Here is a 24,530-nt window from a genome sequence, read left to right on the forward strand (position 1 = left end):
AGTTCTTAATCAAGAACCTAAGAAGGCCCATATCCAAGGAACAGGGATATTTTCACTAGTTACAGAACTCTAAGTTGGCTGTTTATATATTTTAGTCAATCTAGAGTTCTATACCCAGTAAAAATATCCTCCAAAATTGAAGGTGAAATAACATTTTAAGACAAATCAAAGCTGAAAGAATTTGTCACCAGCAGACCTAACCTACAAAAAGTAAAAATAAAATTCTTCAGGCTGAAGGAAAGTAATCCCAGATCGAAGGATGGAACTTCAGGAAGGAATAAGAGCATAAGAAAGGGTAAGTATGTGTGTAGATACAAAAAGACTATTGATTCTTTTTTTAAAAAAATATATTTTTATTGATTTCAGGGAGGCAGAAAGAAGGAGAGAGAGATAGAAACATCAATGATGAGAGAGAATCACTGATTGGCTGCCTCCTGCATGCCCCCCACTGGGGATCAAGCCGGCAACCCAGGCATGTGTCCTTGACAGGAATCGAACCTGGGACCTTTCAGTCCACAGGCTGATGCTCTATCCACTGAGCTAAACCAGGCAGGGCTACTATTGATTCTTTGAACAAGAATTAATATATATATACACTAGAGGCCTGGCACATGAAGTTTGTGTGCAGGTACGGTCCCTAGGCCTGGCCTGCGGTCAGGGCCATCGTCCTCAGCTGCCCGCAGCCGGCTCCACTCCCCGTTGCCACCCACCCCCGGTTCCCCGTTCACCATCGGATGATTGGTGCCTGATGGCTGGGGGAAAAGACTGAGAGGTCAGCTGTTCCCGCCCACTCACCAGCCCCGGCCCCGCCCCCTCTGTGGGTGGCCATCAGGTGATTGGAGCCTGCCAGCCAAGGAAAGGGACCAAGAGGTGGTCAGTGCGCCTCATAGTGACTGGTCCAGCGGTTGTTCTGCCATTAGGCTCAATTTGCATATTACCCTTTTATTATATAGGATATATATATATAATGACAGCAATAGTACAAAGGAAGAAAGTGGAGGTTAAAGGGATCCAAACTTTGTTAAGAATTTTGCATTATTTGGGGAGTGCTTAGAACACACATTTAAGGTTGACTTTAATAAGTCCAGGATACATATTGGCATAGAGTAACTAATTAAAGACTTACATAAGAATGTATCACTAAAAGCCAAGGAGAGAAATATGGAATAATAAAACATGATTGATTAATCCAAAAGAAGGCAAGAAAGAAGGAATAAAGAAATGAGAAATAACTGAGACAAAGAGAAAAAAAACAAAATGCAAAATGACAGACTTAAATCCAAGTAATTACATTAAATACAAGTTGATTAAGTAAAACAATAGGAAAAAATTAACATGCCAAACCAACAAAACTCCATAACCTAATTATATGTGTTTATAAGAGGACACTGAAATATAAGGACCCTTGAAATATGACATAGGAATATAAAAACAAACAGATGGAAAAATATATACCCTGTAAACATTAACCAAAAGAGAGCTCATGTGGCTAAGATAATCTTTAAGGCAAGAAGTATGATGACTAAAAAGGGGCATTTCATCAAGATAAAATATAGTTACGTGCTACTTTACAATGGGGATATTTCTGAGAAATGTGTCGTTAGGTGATTTCATTGTTGTGCGAAATCACAGAGGTATTTACACAGACCTAAATGGTATGGCCTAGGACACACCTAGGCTATATGGTATAGCCTATTGCTTCTGGGCTACAAACCTATAAGTAATTTTAACACAATGATATTTGTATGTCTAAACATATCTAAAAAATGAGTAATGCACTGTGTTATGATGTTACAAAGGCTATGACATCACTAGGTGACAGGAATTTTTCAGCTCCATTATAGCCTTATGGAACCACCTTTGAATATGCAATCTGTTGTTGGTTTAAAACATCATTATGTGGCTCATGACTGTAGTCAATTCAGAAGGAAGCTATAATAACCCTAAATGTCTATGTACATAATAACACAAAATATATAAAGCAAAAGTTTAGAGAACTAAAGAGAGAAATAGAAAATTCCCTAATTATGACTTGGAGATTTTAACCTCTCAGTATCTGATAGGTCAAGAAATTGAAAAAAAAAAACCCAATAAGGATAGAAAAGATTTGAATAATACAATTAACCAACTAATAATATAAATAAATAACCAACCAACCAGACACATATAGGACACTACACCCAATAAATGTAAAATGTACATTCTTTTCATTGCTTATGGAATATGTGGGGCAAAAAAGCAATCCTCAATAAAGTTCAAAGAATTGAAATAATACAGAATATGTTCTTCTAACCACAGTAAAAATTAAATAGAAATCAAAACCAGAAAATTAATAAGACCAAAATGCTAAGAAATTAACAGACATATACTTGTAAATAACTCATATATCCAATAAATTAAAATGTCAAAAAAATTTTTGACACTTAAAATTCATAAACATATGACAGATCCAAATGTGTGAGATTTACGGAAAGCAGTGCTCAGAAATAATTTTATAGCTTTAAATGTTTATATTAGAAGAGAAGAAAGGTTAAATATCAATGATCTAATCTATTTCAAAACTAGAAAAAGAATAGCAAATTAAATTAAAAGAAACTAAATATAAGAAATAAGTCAATGAGGACTGAATAAGTCAATGAAAAAAAAAAAGCAGACATATAATAAAGAAAATTTAAAAAGTCAAAGATTGGTTCTTTGAAATGATAATCCTTCAAGAAACCTGATTAAGAAATAAAGAAAACACAATTGCCCTCTCTGGTTTGGCTCAGTGGATAAAGCGTTGGCTTTCGGACTGAAGGGTCCCAAGTTCAGTTATGGTCAGGGGCACGTGCCCAGGTTGTGGGCTCAATCCCCCATTGGCGGTGTGCAGGAGGTAGCCAATTGCAGATTCTCTCTCATCATTGATGTTTCTATCTCTCTCTCTCTTCTCCCTTCCTCTCTGAAATCAATAAAAATACATGGGGAAAAATTAATCTATGAACATCCAGAATAAAAGATCCTTCAGCCCAACAAGTTTGGCTCAGTGGATAGAGCTTTGGCCTGCAGACTGAAGGGTCCCAGGTTCGATTCCGGTCAAGGGCATGGCATATACCTTGGTTACGGGCATATCCCCAGTAGGGGTTGTGCAGGAGGCAGCTGATCCATGTTTCTCTCTCATCAATGTTTCTAACTCACTCTCCTTCTCCCTTCCTCTCTGTAAAAAATCAATAAAATATATCCTATCTAATAAAAGAGAAACATGGTAATTAGCGTACATCTGCTACCCTTCCCATTGGCTAATCAGGGAGATATGCAAATTAACTGCCAGACAAGATGGCGGCCGGCAGCCAGGCAGCTGGAAGCGAACATGAGTCTTGCTTGCTTCAGTGACGGAGGACTCCAAGGTTCCCCGCTTGCCTTGCTGGCCTCTGAGCTTGCAGTTTGAAATATTGTAACAAATATAGAAGCTAAACAAAACCCCAGAAACCTGCTTTCAGCGAGCTGGGATCTCAGAGCTGGAGTTATACATTGTTTCGATTATAGAACACAAACAAACCAGATAGCTGCTTTCAGCGGAAGAGGCCTCAGAGCTAGAGCCAGAGCTAAAGCTGGCCCAGAATAAAAAAAGAAAAGAAAAAAAGGAGCAGTTGGGAGCTTCAGTCTCCGGCCAGCCTGAAAACAGCCCTCAGCCCCTCACCCAGACTGGCCAGGCACCCCAGTGGGGACCCCCACCCTGAAGGGTGTGTGACCAGCTGCAAACAGCCATCATCCCTCATCCAGGCTGGCCAGGCACCCCAGTGGGGACCCCCACCCTGAAGGGTGTGTGACCAGCTGCAAACAGCCATCATCCCCTCACCCAGGCTGGCCAGGCACCCCAGTGGGGACACCCACCCTGATCCAGGACACCCTTCAGGGCAACCAGCAGCCCCACCCATGCACCAGGCCTCTATCCTATATAGTAAAAGGGTAATATGCCTCCCAGCGCCGGGATCAGCGGAGCAGCGAGGCCTCCCAGCACCGGGATCAGCGTGACAGGGGGCAGCACTCAAACACCCTGATCGCCCTGCAGCTCTGTGTGTGACAGGGGGCAGGGCCACAACTTCCCTATCCGCCCTGCTCTGTTCATGACAGGGGAAGGCGCCCCAACCCTCTGATCAGCCCTGCTCTGTGCCTGATAGGGGGGAGCTCCCCAGCACCCTGATCGCCCTGCGGCTCTGTGTGTGACTGGGTGCGGCGCCCCAACCCCCTGATCGGCCCTGCTCTGTGTGTGACAGGGTAGAGCCATAACCTCCCCATCGGCCCTGCCCTGAGTGTGAGAGTGGCGGCGCCCCAACCCCCTGATCGGCCCTGCTCTGTGGGTGATAGAGGGCAGCGCCCCAACCCCCTGATCTGCCCTGCTCTGTGTGTGACAGGGGGCGGTGCCCCAACTCCCCTATCGGCCCTACTCTGTGAGTGATGGGGGGAGCTCCCCAACCCCCTGATGGGCCCTGCTCTGTGCGTGACAGGGGGGAGCTCCCCCACCCCCTGATCGACCCTGCTCTGTGCGTGACAGGGTATGGAGCCCCAACCCCCCTGATGGGCCCTGCTCTGTGCGTGACAGGGGGTGGCGCTGCAACCTCCCCATCGACCCTGCCTTGAGTGTGACAGGGGGCGGTGCCCCAACCCCCCAATCGGCCCTACCCTGAGCGTGACTGAGGGTGGCATCGCAACCTCCCAATCCGCCCTGCTCTGTGCATGACAGGGGCGGCGCCCCAACTCCCCAATCGGCCCTGCTCTGAGCCCGACCAGGGGCTGCACCTAGGGATTGGGCCTGCCCTCTGCCACCCGGGAGCAGGCCTAAGCCAGCAGAGTGTTATCTCCTGAGGGGTCCCAGACTGAGGGAGGGCACAGGCCGGGCTGAAGCACCCCCTTTCCCCGCCCCCCGCCCCCGAGTGCACAAATTTTTGTGCACCGGGCCTCTAGTATATATATAAAAAGAGATCCTTCAGACATTAAAAAAATTAATTAATTAATTAATTTTATAAATACATTTGAAATTTTACATTAAATGGCCAGCTTCCTTGAAAAAATACAATTAATACCAAAACCAGGTAAAGACAACACAAAGAAAGAGAATTACAGGCCAATATTCCTCATGAGCATAGATGCCAAAATCCTCACCAAAATTCTAGCAAATCGGATCCAGCATTACATCAGAAAGATCATACACCATGACCAAGTAGGATTTAACCAGGGGATGCAAAGATGGTACAATATCTGCAAATCAATAAACGTGATACGTCACATAAACAAACTGAGAGATGAAAATCACAGTCATATAAATTGATGCAGAAAAAGCATCTGACAAAATCTAACACTCTTTCTTTCTTTCTTTCTTTCTTTCTTTCTTTCTTTCTTTCAAATATATTTTTATTGATTTCAGAGAGGAAGGGAGAGGAGAGAGAGATAGAAACATCAATGATGAGAGAGAATCATTGATCGGGTGCCTCCTGCATGCCCCCAACTGGGGATCAAGCCTGCAACCGGGGCATATGCCCTTGACTGGAATTGAAACTGGGACCCTTCAGTCTGCAGTCCGACGCTCTATCTACTGAGCCAAACCAACTAGGGCTCCAACACCCTTTCTTGATAAAAACCCTCAGCAAAGTGGGAATAGAGGGATCATGCCTCAACATAATAAAAGCTTTATACCACAAACTTACAGCCAACATCATACTCAATGGGCCAAAACTAAAACCATTTCACCTAAGAACAGGAACAAGACAGGGATGCCCACTCTCACCACGCCTGTTCGAAATAGTACTGGAAGTGCTAGCCATAGCAATTAGACAAGAAGAAATAAAAGGTATCCAAATTGGAAAAGAAGATGTAAAACTGTCATTATTCACAGATGACATGATACATAGAAAACCCTAAAGACTACATCAAAAAATTATTAGACTTAATAAATGAATTCAGCAATGTAGCAGGATACAAAATTAATGCCAAGAAATCTATGGCATTTTTATACACCAATAGTGAACTTACAGAGAGATTAAAGAAACAATCCCATTTACCACTGCACCAAAAAAATTAAGGTACCTAGGAATAAACTTAACTAAGGAGGTAAAAGATCTGTACTCAGAAAACTACAGGACATTGAAAAAAGAGATAGAGGAAGACATAAACAGATGGAAGAACATACCATGTTCATAGATTGGTAGAATCAACATCATTAAAATGTCCATACTACCCAAAGCAATCTATAGATTCAATGCACTCCCCATTAAAATGCCAATGGCATATTTCACAGACCTAGAACGAACTCTCCAAAAAATTCATCTGGAATAAAAAAAGACCCTGAATAGCTGTAGCAACCCTGAAAAGACGGACAAAGTAGGAGGGATCTCAATACCAGATATCAAGCTCTATTACAAAGCCACTGTTCTCAAAACTGCCTGGTACCGGCACCAGAATAGACCAATGGAATAGAAATAGAGAACCTAGAAATCAACCCAAACTACTATGCTCAATTAATATTTGACAAAGGAGGCAAGAGCATACAATGGAGTCAAGACAGTATCTTCAAATGGTGTTAGGAAAATTGGACAGATACATGCAAAAAAATGAAACTAGACTACCAACTTACACTATACACAAAAATAAACTCAAAATGGATAAAGGACTTAAATGTAAGACAGGAAACCATAAAAATCTTAGAGGAATCCACATGCAGCAAAATCTCAGACATACTAGTACGCTGAAGCAATATCTTCACCGATACAGCTTCCATTGCTCCTAGGGCAATGGAAACTAAAGAGAAAATAAACAAATGGGACTACATCAAAATAAAAAGCTTTTGTACAGCAAAAGAAACCATCAACAAAACAAAGTACACTGCATGGGAGAACATATTTGCCAAAGTTATCTTCATTAAGGGTTTAATCTCCAACATTTACAGGGAACTCATACAACTTAACAAAAGGAAGATGAACAACCCAATAAAAAAAATGGGCAACAGACCTAAATAGATACTTTTCGAAAGAGGACATAAGGAAGGCCAAGAGACATATGAAAACATGCTCAAAGTCTCTAATCATCCGAGATATGCAAATCAAAACAACAATGAGGTACCATCTCACACCTGTCAGAATGGCTATCATTAACAAATCAACAAACGAACAAGTGCTGGCGAGGATGCGGAGAAAAAGGAACCCTCATGCACTGTTGGTGGGAATGCAGACTGGTGCAGACAATGTGGAGAACAGTATGGAGTTTCCTCAAAAAACTAACAATGGAACTCCCACTTGACCCAGTGATCCCACTTCTAGGAACATATCCCAAGAAACTAGAAACAGGAATCAGAAAGGATACATGCACCCTATGTTCATAGCAGCGCAATTTACAATAGCTAAGATTTGGAAACAGCCTAAGTGCTCATCAGCAAATGAATGGATTAAAAAACTGTGGTACATCTACACAATGGAATACTACGCTGCTATTAAGAGGAAGGAACTCCTACCATTTGCAACAGCATGGATGGACCTGGAGAGCATTATGCTAAGCTAAATAAGTCAGTCAGAGAAAGATAAATATCACATGATCTCACTCGTTTGTGGAATATAATGAACAACATAAACTGATGAACAAAAACAGATCCAAAGACAGAGAAGCATCGATCAAACCGTCAAACCTCAGAGGGAAGGTAGGGGATTGCCGGGAGCTGGTCCATGCTTGCTGTTTCAAGGGACCTGGCATATATGGCATACTGTTCTTAATATGTTTGCTCACCTTCTAGGCACTATGTGTTTTAACCAAGGTCTCTGAGAAAGGTTGTTTCCCCAGGTAGGGATTTTCCCCTGAAGTTAGGGAGGGAATAAAACCTCTTAACTAAGTGCCAGGTGGGTAATTAATCACTTTAACAAGAACAATCATGCTTAAGCTACATAATCTTTACTCCCTGGAATGGAGATAAGAAACGCCCTAACCTTTGAAATAGAGATTGATAGGATTGGAATCAACTGGTATAAATACAGATGTAAGAAGACAGAAAGAAGAGAGACAGAAATTGGCACAGAACCTACACAGAACGTTCTCTAGAGACAGAAGAACTTCACTGGAGAGAACATGGCAAAAGATCCTGGACAGAAACTGGCCTCAGAACCTAGAGACAGAACCTAGCAAGAGAACATGGCAAAAGATCCTGGACTGAACCTGACTACAGAAATTGGCAAGAGAACCTGACTAGAACCTGGTGACTGAACCTGGCTGGAGAACTTGGACAGAACCTGGCTGGAGAACCTAGCGAGGGAACATGGCTACAGAACCTGGCTGGAGAACCTGGAGAACCTGGCTGGAGAACCTAGCAAGAGAACATGGACACAGAACCTGGCTGGAGATCCTGGCTAGAGATCCTGGCTAGGCTGCTGATCAACTGAACGCTGTCTCCGTGTCACTCCTTCTTCGCCGACTCCGTCCACACCTTTGGGGACCCCTGGACCCGCTGGGGTTGGACCCCGGCAGGGGATGGTGGGGGTAAGGGGGAGAGATCAACCAAAGGACTTGTATGCATACATATAAGCCTAACCAATGGACACAGAGGGGTTGAGGGTAGGCGTGGGTAGGTGGGTGGGGCAATGGGGGGATAAGGACACATATGTAATACCTTAATCAAGAAAAAAAAGAAAAAAGAAAACTAAATAGTAAATGGATATAAAAAGCAGAATATGAAAAGCTCTATAAATAATTCACAAATTGAAATTGTAATTAAAAAACCTTTCTGCATATAAAATCCCAGGCACAGATGGCTTCACTGGTGAATTCTAGCAAACGTTTAAAGAAGAAATCTTAACAAATTGTACAAAACCTCTTTAGACAGAGGAAGAGGTAATGCTACCCAACTCATTTTATGAGGCCAACTTAACTCTGGTACCAAAACATGACAAAGATATTACAAGAAAATAAAGCTACAGACTAATATCCTTATGATCATAGATTCAAAATCCTTAACAAAATATTAGCAACTTGAATACAGCAATATATTAAAGGACAACATATCATGACTAAGTGGGGTTTATCCCAGGAATACAAAGGTGTTTAATAATAGAACAAAATAATAGAAAAAAATGAACTCACTACAGTAACAAAATAAAGAAGAAAACATATATTATCTCAATAAATGCCAAAAAAGCTTTTGACAAAATTCAACACCCATTTATGATAAAAATTATCAGCAAACTAGGAATAAAAGGAAATTTCTTTATAGAAAAGGGCATCTATTAAAAAAATCTATAGCCAAGAGCAAAGTGAATAGTGAAATATTGAAGGCTTTCTTTACTGAATTATGGAACCAAACAAAAAAAAATACCCACTATCACTTCTATTCAACATTGCATTGGAAGCCAACATAATAAGAAAAAGAAATAAAAGCTACAAACGTAGTAGTATTTGCACATAACAATATTTTTTACATAAACTGCACCCCCTCCCATCTATAAAATCTATTAAATACAATTCAATATACAAAAATCTAAATATTTCATCTTGATATGATCGTAAACAGGGTTTTTCCTTTTGTTACATCCTTCATCTGGCTATTATTGTTTGTGTATGTGACAGCTATTGAGTTGTGCATATTAGCTATATACCTTGTTACATTACTAAATTCTTTCACTGTTCAAGCTAGCTTTATCACAGATTCTCTAGAGATATATAATTTGAGCCATATCTGAATACTTCATTAAAATTTTCTAGTGGTCACATTTAAAAAAGTAAAAAGAAACATAAAAAATTAATTTTAATAGTATTTTTTATTTAATTAATAATTATCTCTAGCCCTTACCTATCAGATCATAAGAATCTGTCTAAAACACAAACACAATAAAATACCCACTCCAATGGTTAAAACACTTCACTGATTTCTTTCTGGTAAGTCCCTCTGAACAGGCACTGCTTATTATATTATTCTTTGTCTGACTTTAATTTTCTGATATATGCCCTGTGTTTTGAATTTCAGAATCATTTTTTTCCTTAGCTTGTGCCTTGTACTTGATAGTCTAGGCATCCTTCAGCAAATCTGCAAAAGCCTTCCCCAACTTTCCCTCTTTTCACCTATTTAATTTGTGTGGTATTATTTTGAACTTTACTTCTGGGTAACTCTTAATAAAAATAATCTATATTATCAATATTAATGTGGAGCTAAAAAAATTTAATACTTCTTTTTTGTTTTGATGCCATTGTGGGTTAGCTCTTGCCAAGTCAGTTAAGTTGTTAATATTATTTTATTTTATTTATGTTAACATAATTCTCCACACACACACACACACACACACACACACACACACACACACGAAAAAAGTGTGGTGATGCACTGTCACTAAAAAGTACATGTAACTAATAAGAGGCGCCATAAGCCCCATATCCAAATAGACTTCCAGGTGTTATAAAGCAGAGACAGACTACCAGTAGCTATACCAGGAGTGTAACGAAGGACATAGAAACTTGCACATAACTCAAAATATCCTGAGGTGAGGTAGGGGGTCCTACCCAGTGCCCCTAGACGGCTTTCCAATCCCTTTTATTTCCATGAAAATTAAATTTCCTAGGAATATTTCAATTGGCATAGTTGGTTGTACACCCACATATACAGGTGGCCTTACTCAGTTAGGAATGCTTTTCTCTGTGAGAGCTATAGTATTATATTTTCTATGGCTGAACAGCTGGTAGTGACTGGCCTAGAAAACTGACTGACTTCTCTTGTCCAGATGTACTATCTCCCACTCTTGATCCTTCTCATTCTACTTGCAATACACATTTCAAACTCATCCCAATCCTGCCAGGTAAAAAAGGGCCCTGGAATTTCTGGTAGATTTCACTATGCATTTCCAAAATCACTGATGGAAACTCTTCCCATAAGAATTACATTTCACAATTCTCAAAGTACTTTAACATTCATTATCTTACTCAATATTCCTCACAATTATCTCAGACTTATTTACCTAATGGTTATCTCTAAACTTCCTTTGAGGCATAGAAAAGTGAAGTGTGTTACAGTAGAAAGAACATGAATTCTGAAGTCAGAAATCCATGGAGCTGGATTCAGGTCCTTGAAAATCACTTAACTTCTTTGAATGATGGGTTATTATGATGTTTAACATATTTTATGGCCTACATTCTTTTCCACGGAAAGTTCTAATAAAACTGGCTGTACAGTATACTGCAATTATTGACTATGTGAATGTAAATGAATTCATCCCTAAGGCAGGCTTCCATGTTTCTACATATCAGGTGCTATATAATTGCTACTGATTTGAATGAAGAAAAGTTATGGGGAAAGAGGGAGGATCCTCTTATTTGATGAAACCTTTTACTGAGGAAAATATTTGGTTTATCACTACCTGGGTATTATGATAAAAGAGAGATCATAAAAGCACTTTCCAAATCTTGTGAATTACCATTCCTACCCCTAAGTAGCAACATACAAAAACTACCAGAAAATCCCCTCACCTAACATAGTCATCATGCCCAGAAGTTCAACTTGTGTTGAGACTAAATAAGGGGTAACATTAAGCATGTACTGTGACCACTGAGAATATAAACATAGAAAAATACAACCCTTATCTTCAACAGTTAGGTCACAGTGTAATTCCTTTCTAAGGGAAGTGAGAGTGCCTCCATTCTACACTAGTTAGGCCATCGCTGATGTGCAGAGTTCACTCTAGGCACAACACTGTAAATTGAAATGGATCAAGAGGAGAGTCCAAGCTGACGAGGAGCTTATAAACGATCCAATCTCGGAAATATCTAAAGAAAAAAGATTTGGAGGAACAAGAGTATCAAGAGCTATCTAAAAAGGTTTCATATGAAACAAGAAACAAATTTGAGCCCTGGCTGGGTGTTTTCCTGAGCACTAAAAGTTTGCCGGTTGGATTCCAGGTCAGGGCACATGCCTGGGTTGCCAGCTCCATCCGCAGTAGGGGGCATACAGGAGGTAGTGGATCAATGTTTCACCCTCAAATCTGTGTTTCTCTTTCTTTCTCTCCCTTCCTAACAATCAATAAAAAATCAAAAGAGCTCTAGCTGGTTTTGGCTCAGTGGATAGAACATCAGCCTGAGGGCTGAAGGGTCCCGGGTTTGATTCCAGTCAAGGGCACATACCCAGATCGTGGGCTCAATTCCCAATGGGGAGCGTGCAGGAGGCAGCTAATCAATCAATGATTCATATTCTCTCTCTCTCTCTCCTCTCTCTCTCTCTCTCTCTCTCTCTCTCTCTCTCTCTCCCTCCCTCCCTCCCTCCCTCCCTCCCTCCCTCCCTCCTTTCTTTTCAATAAAAATATATTTCAAAAAAATTAAAAGACAAAAAGAAAATTTGAGCCAATGGAAAGATACTGGGGGAAAGCAGATTTCAGCTCAAAATAAAAAAAGAAAAAATATTTTTAGCCATTAAGGCTATCATAAGCAGAAGGAAGGTGCTCCTTTGAGAGGTTATAATCTCCCTGGCTCTGGAAGAATTTGAGGGATAGATGAGGTTTTTTTTTGTTTTTTTTTTTTTAATATATATTTTATTGATTTTTTACAGAGAAGAAGGGAGAGGGATAGAGAGTTAGAAACATCGATGAGAGAGATCGATCAGCTGCCTCCTGCACGCCCCCCACCGGGGATGTGCCCGCAACCAAGGCACATGCCCTTGACCGGAACCGAACCTGGGACCCCCTCAGTCCGCAGGCCGACGCTCTATCCACTGAGCCAAACCAGTTCGGCAGATGAGGTTTTTTTAGGGGATGGTCTTAAGGTGAGTCCTGAGTTAGGTGGGAGATTGATTTTGATGACTTCTGACCCTGAGATTCCAACATTCTATGGCTTTTTACCTTCCTGAAATCTCATATTTAATATTAATTAAAACTGGCTGAATCTTAAGCAAAATAACTTCTAGATGGGATATAACATAGTAAAGGGTGACGCTGAAATCTTTACATATTGGGAAGATGTTAAGCTCATGTTGGTAGATAGAAGTTTTCCAAAATTGTAATTTTTGCCTGAAAGTTTAAATTTATCACTCACAACAAATGTTTATAGGTTGTCTTCTTTGAAGTGCCCAGCTCACTTAATTTTGGAGAAAGTGTCTGCCAAATATCCAAGTCAGTTGTTTTTTTAAGTAAAGATGATGTTCCATGAAAAAAAAGTGGCACTTTAGCTTGCAAGTGCCAACTCAAATAATCAATAGTGGTGGTTGCCAGAGGGAAGGGAGTGGGGGTGAAGGGGGTCCTAATATATGGTGACAGAGAATATTTGATTTTGGATGGTGGGCACATGGTGCAATATACAGATCTTGTAATACAGAAACCCACAACTGAAACCTATAAGTTCCACCCCAATAAATTTAATAAATATATTTTAAAAAAATAATCAAACACGTTCTTTTTCGAGACAATCATTACACTTGGATATGTGAAAGATAAAACTGAACTCCAGAGGTTAAAAGACTTGCCAAAGAACACATAGCTAACGCTAGGATTTGAATCTGGATTTTTTGGTCTCCAAAGTCCATGCTCTTTCCACTATATTACCCTGAAAGCAATTACAAAACAAGAACATATCCTCGAGTAAAGAAAGGAAGATAAAGAACCAAACATATCTAATTTATAATAATGAAGGACATCAGGGTATTGCTGATTTCTAGGTTTCTCCAATAATCCTTAGTTAGGAATTTTAGTTGTCCAAAAGAATTCATTATCAGCTCTCTCCTCTCTGCAGCATGAATACTGCATATGGAACTGGAAACAGATTCATAAAATGTAAGTAAGCCCAGCTTGTGTGTGTGTGTGTGTGTGTGTGTGTGTATGTATCTGCACAACATAGAACATAAACCATGGAAAAGAAAAAAAGAACATGGGGAAACCCATTTAGTTTATCAGTTTCTGGCCTGGGATCTTGTTTTCATTCACAGCAGTGTATCATTGGTCTTGGCATAGTAATTTAGAGGATGTGTTCTTTATTAGCTTTGCTCAACTTGGCTGGGTTCAGCTATGTGCTGCCAGCTGGGCTGATGCCAAGGCTGAAACTCCATTCCCTTAAATTCCAGCTCATTTAATAAAGCATGGGTTGCCTTCTGTTCCTATCTAACTCAGTTAACACTTGCAGTTCTCTACATCTAGCTCCTTCTTTCCCTCTTGACCCTTATTCCTACGGCATGAATAGAGCATTTCCGCAATTATAAAGACATTTCGTGTTTTCCTGGGGTCTTCTTAGGCTGATAAATCTATACAGACTGGGGAAAAACAGAAGGATAATAAAACCATGCATGATGGGGCCATAAGCCAACTTCAAAAACCTCAAATTACTGAAACTCAAAGGAGTGACTGACTTTAGCTGTCTAGGGCAATAGCTAAGAGGACTCAAGAGCAATTTTAGCAAGTGGAGGGCTATGTCTTCTCAGATGCCTAAGCTACTCAGGGAGGTGGCATGAAAGCACATTGTGAGGAAGCACCTGCTAATCAGCCACAGTCAAATGAACACAGTCAGCTTTCTGTAGTATAAGACAATGAATCTCAAAATCTTACCAACTCCTGCCTTTTTGCCAAATCACCCACCCTTATAATCTTGTTTTTCTTTGCTTTAAGGGTTTGCCAAGTTTCCCTCATCTTCTTGATATACATGAATATTTGTTTGGTTTTTCTTCTAGTCATTATTGATATACAGAAATTCTCATTTGTAACTGTATCTAGAGGCCCAGTGCATGAATTCATGCACCAGTGGGGTCCCTTGGCCTGGCCTGCGGGATCATGCCAAAACCAGCTCTCTGACATCCCCCGAGGGGTCCCGTATTGCCAGAGGGCACAGGCCAGGCAGGGGGACCCCACCGGTGCATGATCAGGGCTGGGGAGGGATGTGGGAGGTTGGCCAGCTGGAGAGGGACTGCAGGAGGGCTCCAGGGCATGTCCAGCCCGTTTTGCTCAGTCCCAATCGGCTGGACTCCAGCAGCAAGCTAACCTACAGGTCAGAGTGTCTGCCCCCTGGTGGTCAGTGCACATCAGAGCAAGCGGTTGAGTGGCCTTACCATATCATTAGCATATTACACTTTGATTGGTTGAACTGACGACCGAACGACCGGACACTTAGCATATTAGGCTTTTATTATATAGGATATTTCCTAAAAAATTATACACTTATTTAAAATGGAGGACTTTGCAAGTTGATGTGTATTGGTACTGGCGTAAAGTTGGTGTTATAATAAGAGCTTGTCAAAGAAAACTACATGGATCTAAGTATTCCCAAGAAAGCAGCAGCTGTCGTAGGTCAAATATATGAACTGTCTAAGTTACTCCTCGCTATTCCAGGAAGTTTGAGAGATGCCAACTGTTTTGTTACACATGCCAAAAAATTGCTACCATTCTCAGGTATCTGTGGTTAGTGAAGGCAGGAAAGAGAACTGTAAACCCTAAAAGGTCAGCTTAGGAAAGCTGGAAGGGAGGCATGGAACAGGATTTTTCTGTCCCTTGGGAAGATATAATTAGAATCAGTAAGAGAACCCAGATTGCCTGTTTCATAATCTAGTGCCACTCATTTTAATTTCTCATATTCCTATTTCTATTTGTGTACAACAAGCATACAATATGAGAAAACCAGTTATGGGAGTTCTGGTTCACTGTACAAACCTCATCTCATATAGTTTTCCTGACCAATATAGAGTACTTAAAATGCCTCTGTGTGGGTAGTTCCCTTTTCCTAGGACAGTGGTCGGCAAACTCATTAGTCAACAGAGCCAAATATCAACAGTATTTCTTCAAAATAGACTCGCCCAGGCCGAAAACCGACTTCTGCGCATGGGCCACGAAGTTTCAATCGCACTGTACGTGCATGCCCGCGTGGCATTTTGTGGAAGAGCCACACTCAGGGGCCCAAAGAGCTGCATGTGGCTTGTGAGCCACAGTTTGCCCACCACGGTCCTAGGATGTCTAGGCATCCTAATTCAGATAAAACTAACATATAGTAGACATCCACTATGTGCTACATGGTGCTATGCATTTGTACACCCATTTTTTATTTAAATCACTCAATCCATCTGGAAGGGAGGCACTTCTTTATCACTTACACTGAGCCTAACACTGCTAACACAAGGTTGCACTACAATTGTTGGATAGATGAATAAAGGCCAGAGTTTCCAGTGGTTAGAGTACAAGGCCAGAACGGAAATAAGGACAGAGATAGTAGTGTGTGTGTGTGGGGGGGGGGGCTGGAACTAATATATCTGAGAGGGTAAAAGGAAAAGTAGCCAAGTGGCTGCCCTTGTTAAAGCAGCAAAGAATTTATTTCACTTATTTCCCAATGTGCCCACACTTTTTTTCACAGGGTCAGTGAAACACATCTTCTCAGGAGACAAGAGGGGAATATTGGGTGCCAGAGTTTCCTGTAGACAGGACACTGTCCTGCTCACTGTGGCCTAGTAGAAAAAGCTGTTGGGTGGAAGGGGACAGTCCAGGTGTAGAGGTGCACAAATGTTTAGTGACAGAGAGGTGGGTGAATGTGGGCTTGGAAATGAGCCTCTCTGATATGAGTGCCCCTTGCCACTCTTATTTTTGGCTACAAGGTTTCCATCATTTGAAAAATAAAGCATTAGTTTAAATAATTTAACCTGTTATTAAAACTGCAGTAGCATTCTCACTTTTATAATTAAGTGAATATTAGCTCTAGGTGATAATAGAAATGAAATCAGAAAATATAGCATGGTATATTTCACTTAGCAATTATTATTGAATAACCATGTCCCAAATGCTAGGAATATAAATATGAAGTTAGTAAACTAGTTTCATTTAATAAGGATGCAGGTAGAAATAAATCCTAACTTCCTAGACATAGCAGAAAGAAGAATTTTAGCTCCCAAATTAATGCTTATATTGAAAAACTAACATTATTTTACATGTTACAGTGGTAGCTACTTGCTAAGTTAATAGTTGTGATGGGTATTAAAATAAACTTTAAGAACTCACATTTTGGCTTCTTTATTCAAAGAATATGTCCCTCAATCTTATCCATGTCACTACAATGCCACTGCCTCCATTCTCTTTCTCACCTGGAATACTAGAACAGCCTGTTAACTCAGATCTCTGCCTGCAGCTTCTGGAAGCCACCCATCATTTCACTGCTACAAGAATGGTTCTTCTAAAACACAAATTCGACCTACAAGTCCACTAATTAAAGCCCATTCAATGCCTCTCATTGTCCTTGGGGTCAAGACCTAGATCCTTAAAATGATATAAAGGGAAGCTGTGCATTTCCTGTGCCTTCCTCCCCAGGCTTATCTCTTTCCACTCCCCTCCTTACACCCTACAAGCTAGTCATTTAAACTTTTTTGAGTTCTTCAACTGCATTTAAAAAAAAAAACCTCAGGCCTCCACTCATCTGTTCTCTCTGCTAGCTAGAACTCTTTCTTTCCCTCTCCATTCTTCAGGTTTCAGTTTAGATACTTCATTTGGAAGCCTTCCCTAACCTTCAACTTCCAATCCTTCAATTTAGGTTTAGGGGCCCTTTTGAACTTTTATTACCATAAAGTTGCAATTCTCTGTCTAGATGCTCACAAAACTGTAAACTCTAAAGGCAGAATCCCCATCAAATGATCCAATGACCAGCCCTTAGTCGTGACTTATTAGAACTTGACTTGTTAGAACTTCAATGGCTGGCTGGCTGAGGAAAATCAGACAGTCCATCAGTTAACCTACGTGCTGGAACCTACAGGTTAGCCCTGGTTGTGTTATTCTTGCCTCTACCTTTGTTTTTTCTTGCGTAGATTTGGATTATGGTTTAACTAACCCTCTTTCTGACCCAGAATCCCAAAGTGTTAAAGTGTGTGTGTTTTTTATTTAGTTTTACAACAGGAAGAGACCATCCATAATATAAAGGAAACACATTTTATATGTTTCATCACAGGAAAAAAAGGAAGAGACATTCTGACATTTGTTTTTAAGCATCAAATTCTTAACTCTCCAGACCAGGGTAATAATCCTGCACATCAACCACAGCCATGAGTCAGATTTTGTTTTCTCTCTGTACAATGCCACAGGTAAAAAGGGTAGACTGAAGGGTAAACGAGGCCTGGCTGACCATTTACTCCAACAGGTATGCTCAGCACTTCTATTGGATTCCTACATTTGTGACAGCATATAGAAAGCAGCCAGACCAAGCTCACACTATATGAAGTCACAAAAGTCTGATGTATAATCCAGAATGCGATAGATTTATAATAAAAATATAAGTATGAAGTAGCTTGCATCTCATGTTCTCTTACTGTTGTAAAATTACTTAGGAAGCTAAACTAAAATATGAAACTGGCTTGCCCAGCTTGAAATCAGAGCAAGGGATGTTAAGTGGATTATTATGAGAGCTAAAGGCCTAATTAGCATTAATGACTATGCCAAATGCACTGAACTTTGTATTTGGTTTCTTAAATTTAAAAAGTAATGCATAGCTCTGTTTTCAATTTTAAGTCACAGAAACAAAAAGTGATGAGTTAAGAAAATAAAAAAGGTTCTGCCTTTTATAACTAAACTAGAGGACTGGTGCACAAAAATTTGTGCACTCGGGGGGAAGGGGGGGTCCCTCAGCCTGGCCTGTGCCCTCTCGCAGTCTGGGACCCCTCGGGAGATAACGCCCTGCTGGCTTAGGCCTGCTCCCGGGTGGCAGAGGGCAGGCCCAATCCCTAGGTGCAGCCCCTGGTCGGGCTCAGAGCAGGGCCGATTGGGGAGTTGGGGCGCTGCCCGTCATGCACAGAGCAGGGCAGATTGGGAGGTTGCGATGCCACCCTCAGTCACGCTCAGGGTAGGGCCGATTGGGGGGTTGGGGCACCGCCCCCTGTCACACTCAAGGCAGGGTCGATGGGGAGGTTGCAGCGCCACCCCGTCACGCACAGAGCAGGGCCAATTCGGGGGTTGGGGCACCGCCATTCTCACACTTGGGGCAGGGCCGATGGGGAGGTTATGGCTCTGTCCCGTCACACACAGAGCAGGGCCCATGGGGGGGCGGGTTGGGGCGTCGCACCATCACACACAGAGCCGCAGGGCGATCAGGGTGTTGGGGAGCTCCCCCGTATCAGGCACAGAGTAGGGCTGATCAGGAGGTTGGGGCGCCTTCCCCTGTCACAAACAGAGCAGGGCGGATAGGGAGGTTGTGATCAGCCGCAGGGTGATCAGGGGGTTTGGGCGCTGCCCCCTGTCACGCTGATCCCGGTGCTGGGAGGCCTCACGGCTCCGCTGATCCTGGTACTGGGAGGCATATTACCCTTTTACTATATAGAATAGAGGCCTGGTACATGGGTGGGGCTGGCTGGTTTGCCCTGAAGGGTGTCCTGGATCAGGGTGGGGGTCCCCACTGGGGTGCCTGGCCAGCCTGGGTGAGGGGATGATGGTTGTTTGCAGCTGGTCACACACCCTTCAGGATGGGGTCCCCACGGGGTGCCTGGCCAGCCTGAGTGAGGGGATGATGGCTGTTTGCAGCTGGTCACACACCCTTCAGGATGGGGTCCCCACGGGGTGCCTGGCCAGCCTGAGTGAGGGGATGATGGCTGTTTGCAGCTGGTCACACACCCTTCAGGGTGGGGTCCCCACGGGGTGCCTGGCCAGCCTGAGTAGGGGATGATGGCTGTTTGCAGCTGGTCACACACCCTTCAGGGTGGGGGTCCCCACTGGGGTGCCTGGCCAGTCTGGGTGAGGGGCTGAGGGCTCAAGCTCCCAACTGCTCCTTTTTTTCTTTTTTTTAAATTCTAGGCCAGCTTTAGCTCTGGCTCCAGCTCTGAGGCCTCTGCTGCTGAAAGCAAGTATCTGGTTTGCTTGGGTTCTATAATTAAAACAATGTATAACTCCAGCTCTGAGATCCTGGCTCGCTGAAAGCAGGTTTCTGGGGTTTTGTTTAGCTTCTATATTTGTTACATGTTTCAAACTGCAGGCTCAGACGCCGGCAAGGCAGGCGGGGAACGTTGGTTTCCTCCGCCACTGAAGCAAGCAAGCCTCATGTTAGTTTCAAGCTGCCTGGCTGCCGGCCGCCATCTTGTCTGGCAGTTAATTTGCATATCGCCCTGATTAGCCAACGGGTAGGGTAGCGGTCATACGCTAATTACCATGTTTCTCTTTTATTCGATAGGATACCCTGGATTAGTTGCAAACTTCGTATTTGCTATCCATCAAGGTTGGCTTGAACCCAGGAGTTTAGGAGCTTAAAAGGATCTGGCTTAGCAAAGGAGAAACAGCTGGCATGCAGGAGTCCTCTTAGCGGGGCAGAGCCCTCTATGAGTAGAGGGCAGAACTAGGTGGTAGATGAGGTGAGGGATCTGAAATCAAGTAGGAGACGGTCACAGGTGTCACTGTTACTCATCCCCAAGATCGGAAAACTATACAGCATTACAGGGGTGGAGGGGCCCTTAGGGATCATCTAGTTCAGGGGTAGGGGACCTTTTTTCTATCAAGGGCCATCTGGATATTTATAGCATTATTTGATTAATATAATTCACTTACATTTATGTTGCTATGAAAAAAGCTCCTAGATTTATTGAATTTCGAGTCCCGCCTGGGGCTGCCTTGGCAGGGCCAGACCAAATGATTTTGCAGGCCTTATACAGCCTTAGTGCAGACTGGACATTACCCACCCGATCTAGTTCAACCTCTCACATTTTGGAATGATTTGCTCTAATCCTAATTGGGATTAGACCCAAGTTCAATGCTCTGACACTGCTTCTTTCTTATTTCATATCAGAAATCTGGAAGCCAAAATCCAGTCTCAAATGAAGTTTTAAGGAGAGCCCAGAGGAGAATGGGGAGAGTAGAGGAGAGATGTGTGAAGGCAATATGGCTCAAAGTGACGGCCCTGACAGCTGGTCCTACTGAAAGATCTCCAAGGCCTGCCCCTCTAGACTGGGATATCAACAAAATCAAGTCACTTAATCCTCTGAACTTTGCTTTTCTCATAAATAAAATATATCTGAAAATAATTATTTCTAGTTCAGAATTACCAGGAAGATAACATGAAATAACGTGTTTAAAAGAATATTAAATATTGGTATTTTTTCCTACTTACTGCAAGCAAGAAACAATCTCATTACTTTCCATTTTTTTCACACTAATGACCAGAAGGTAAAAAAGAAGGAAGTAACGGTACGACTAGAGAGAGAACAGGCTTACACTTACAAAAAACATCTTGTTTTGTGAAATGAATTGAGTAACCACATTTTTTCCACATTGTATCACTTGCTCCTTAGCCAGGACACTGAGATGGCTGAAGTTCTGCTATTTCTGAAAGTTACATTACAGAACCTACTGAGGGTCTGGGGTGGAGAAGGAGGGAGTGTTGGAGGAAACAACCTGGCACTGGAATGATGACTGAAGGACATGGTATGAAAATGCCAATTGGAAGGTCTTTCTCTACCTTCTGAGCCTGGTCATCTCTGTTAAAAATCTAAGGTCTCCAGAGATACACAGAATTGGAGAGGAAAACAGTCAGCAAATTCCTCTGGAGGCAGCAACCACATAGTGAGTCATGTTGCTTATCAGCATGGTGTGTAGTCAGAAAGGAATGCATGTCCAGCAATTCTTGGACACAAAGACTCAGCTCTTCTGGCTCCTGAGAACTGCCTAACTGCTATAAGAGATTTATTGATCAACATAACAGAGTTCTCTAGGCAAGAAAGAAAATAAACCTAACTGAATATAGCCCGGATCAATAAGGCTTATCCTGTTTTAGTCTCAAGTAAACAAAAATGGCTCCACTACCACTTCCAAGGCACTTCTCTTCTTGCTGCTTCCACGCCTACTTTCATTTGACATTTTATTCCTATTGCTAATTACTCTCAGGTAGACTTTGTGTTTTTTGTTGTTGTTTTTTTACCTCTGCCTACGGTGAGGTTTATTGGTGGAGAAACACTAACCATGAGAGATCTAGGTAATCTCCATCATCAATTGGGTCCTGATTTCAAGAGCTCAAAGATGGGCCTTTACCTTTAGTGCCAGGAGGCTGTAGGTTGTCTCCAGTCAAGGAACACCAGCCTACAGGGAAGATGTCCCGGGAGTCGAAGCGGCACCAGTAGTCAAAGGCCCCTCGCCACCCATCAAAAGTGACAAGCACCTCTGAGCCCCGCACCTCCCCTATAGTGGCTGGGCAAATGAAATGAGGGTTCTTCCTGTCCACAGCTTCTAGCTTCATTCCCATTTTGAAGAAGTTGTGGGAAGGCGATGGTGGTTCCTAGATGAGAAACAGAAATATATAGACCTAGACACAAAGAGAGAGGCTATGTACGCCAAAAGGCTGCTACCTCATTTGGATGATTAAAAAGGGACTGCTATGTAAGATTTAAAATGAAGATTTAGTCTTCCTTTAAATGAATTTCAAAAAATACCAAATATATGTAACCCTAACACTGTGACATTTTGCTTCAGTATTTTTTAAGAAGGTAAAATGTAACAGGTAAAGTTGAACCCCCTTTTGTGCCCTTCCCCTATCACACTCCCCATGCATGTACATATCCATTTACATATTTTAAATTTTATATAAATGGTATTAACTGTACATATTCTATAAGTTGTTTTTTTGTTCAACATGTTTTTGAAATTTATCCAGTTCATTTTAACTGCTAATAAACCAAGATATTATATGTATATATCACAATTTATTTATTCTTTTGATGGACATTTAAGGTTTTTCCAGCTGTTCAAAAGGTTTTTAAAAATATATATTTTCTTATTTTTATTGATTTCAGAGAGGAAGGGAGAGGGAGAGATAGAAACATCAATGATGAGAGAGAATCATTGATTGGCTGCCTCTTGCACACCCACGACTGGGGATCAAGCCCAAAACCCAGGCATGTGCCCTTAACTGGATCGAACCTGGGACCCTTCAGTCTGCAGACTGATGCTCTATCCATTGAGCCAAACCAGCCAGGCTGTTCAAAAGTTTTAATGACCATTCTTGTACTTGTTCCTTTGTACACATGTGGGAAGGTTTCTTTAGGATATATACCTAGGAGTAAAACTGCATTATAGGATAAATATACACGTCTTCTACTTTATTATATATTGCTAAATTGCCTTCCAAAGTGGTTTTAACATTGTATATTCTCTCTAGCAGTCTTCTCTTCTCTTCTCTTTTCTTCTTCTTCTTCTTCTTCTTCTTCTTCTTCTTCTTCTTCTTCTTCTTCTTCTTCTCTCTCTCTCTCTCTCTCTCTCTCTCTCTCTCTCTCTCTCTCTCTCTCAGGCTAATTCACAATGTTATTGCTTAGACAAAGTTCACAAAGAAGTGTTGTACATTCTATTCTGTTACCTTGGCTTTACTGTTTGATCCTACACCAATAACAGTCTCATTAAATGGATATCTAGAAGAAAAAAATCCCCTTATTTTGTCATTCTTCAATATTGTTTTGGCTATTCTTTCTCCTTGATCTTTTTATGTTTATTTTTTAACTTTTATTGTTGACACTATTGCAGATGTCTCCCATTTGCCCCCTCTTTGCTCTCTGGCCCTCACCACATTGTTGTCTGTGTCCGTGGGCTATGCACATACCAATTGTACCGGTTAATAATTTGGATTTTGTAATCAAAGAAAACATGATAATTTCAAGAGAAACATCAAAAGTGCTTTATTCAAAGTAATGTCCATCGCTAGCTACACATTTCTGTATCTTTCAGGTAATTTGTGGATACTGTCCCAATAGAACTTTTCTTGTTTTGAGGCAAATCATTCAGAGACCCAATTTTCCACTTCTTTGTACGTTTTGAAGTACTGCTCAGAAAAGTGCGTGTGCCATCGGTCAGAATAAGTGGTAATCTGACGGAGCAAGGTCTGGTGAATACAGCGGGTGGGTTAATACTTCCCAGGCAAGATCTTTTAACATGTCTTTAACTGGTTTTGAAGTGTGTGAATGTGCGTCATCATGAAGCAAAATTACTTTGCTGTGTCTTCTGGAACATTCTGGTGGTTTCACGATCAAAGTGTGGTTCAAATTGATTATTTGTTGTCAGTAGCGATCAGTATTAACAGTTTCACCTGGTTTTAGAAGCTCATAATACCACACCTTCCTGATCCCACCAAACACAGACATTGTCTTCTTTCCGAAGCGATTTGGCCTTGCAGATGATGTTGATGGTTGACCTGGATCAAGCCATGATTTTGTGCATTTGGGATTCTCAAAATAAATCCACTTTTCATTGCCAGTCACAATTGGATGCAAAAAAGATTTTCTTTTGTGCCGTTGAAGCAACATTTTACTGATGACTTTTCAGTTTTCCATTTGTCTTTTATTCAGTTGATGTGGCACCCATTTTCCTTCTTTTAAAATCTTTCTCATTGCTTGTAAATGATCGGAAATTGTTTGCTGAGCAACATTTAATCTTTCTGCAAGTTGTTTTTGAGTTTGACACGCATCTTCATCCAATAATGCTTATAATTGTTGGTCTTCAAACTTTTCCGGTTGACCTGGACGTTCTTTGTCTTTCACATCAAAATCATCACTTTTAAAGCGTTTAAATCAGCGTTCACAAGCATCTTGAGATGGAGCATGTTCACCATAAGCTTCCTGAAGTATATGATAATTTTCAGCAGCA

The 24,530-nt window shown here is 41.6% G+C and overlaps 1 protein-coding gene across 3 annotated transcripts in view; it reads right to left on the reverse strand.

The window, feature by feature from the left end:
- Positions 1-24,530, reverse strand: part of SCMH1 (Scm polycomb group protein homolog 1) — a gene marked incomplete at its 5' end in the record, with an annotated part of 134,634 nt that overhangs the window by 27,075 nt on the left and 83,029 nt on the right. For all 3 annotated transcript variants that reach the window (XM_081085779.1, XM_081085780.1, XM_081085781.1), the window contains one exon: positions 21,933-22,176. In XM_081085779.1, coding sequence (XP_080941905.1) covers positions 21,933-22,176 — 244 coding nt within the window. The remainder of the gene's footprint in view (positions 1-21,932; positions 22,177-24,530) is intronic.

This window comes from Myotis nattereri (genome assembly GCF_964212035.1).
Source record: "Myotis nattereri genome assembly, chromosome: 3".
Classification (NCBI taxonomy): Eukaryota; Metazoa; Chordata; class Mammalia; order Chiroptera; family Vespertilionidae; genus Myotis; species Myotis nattereri.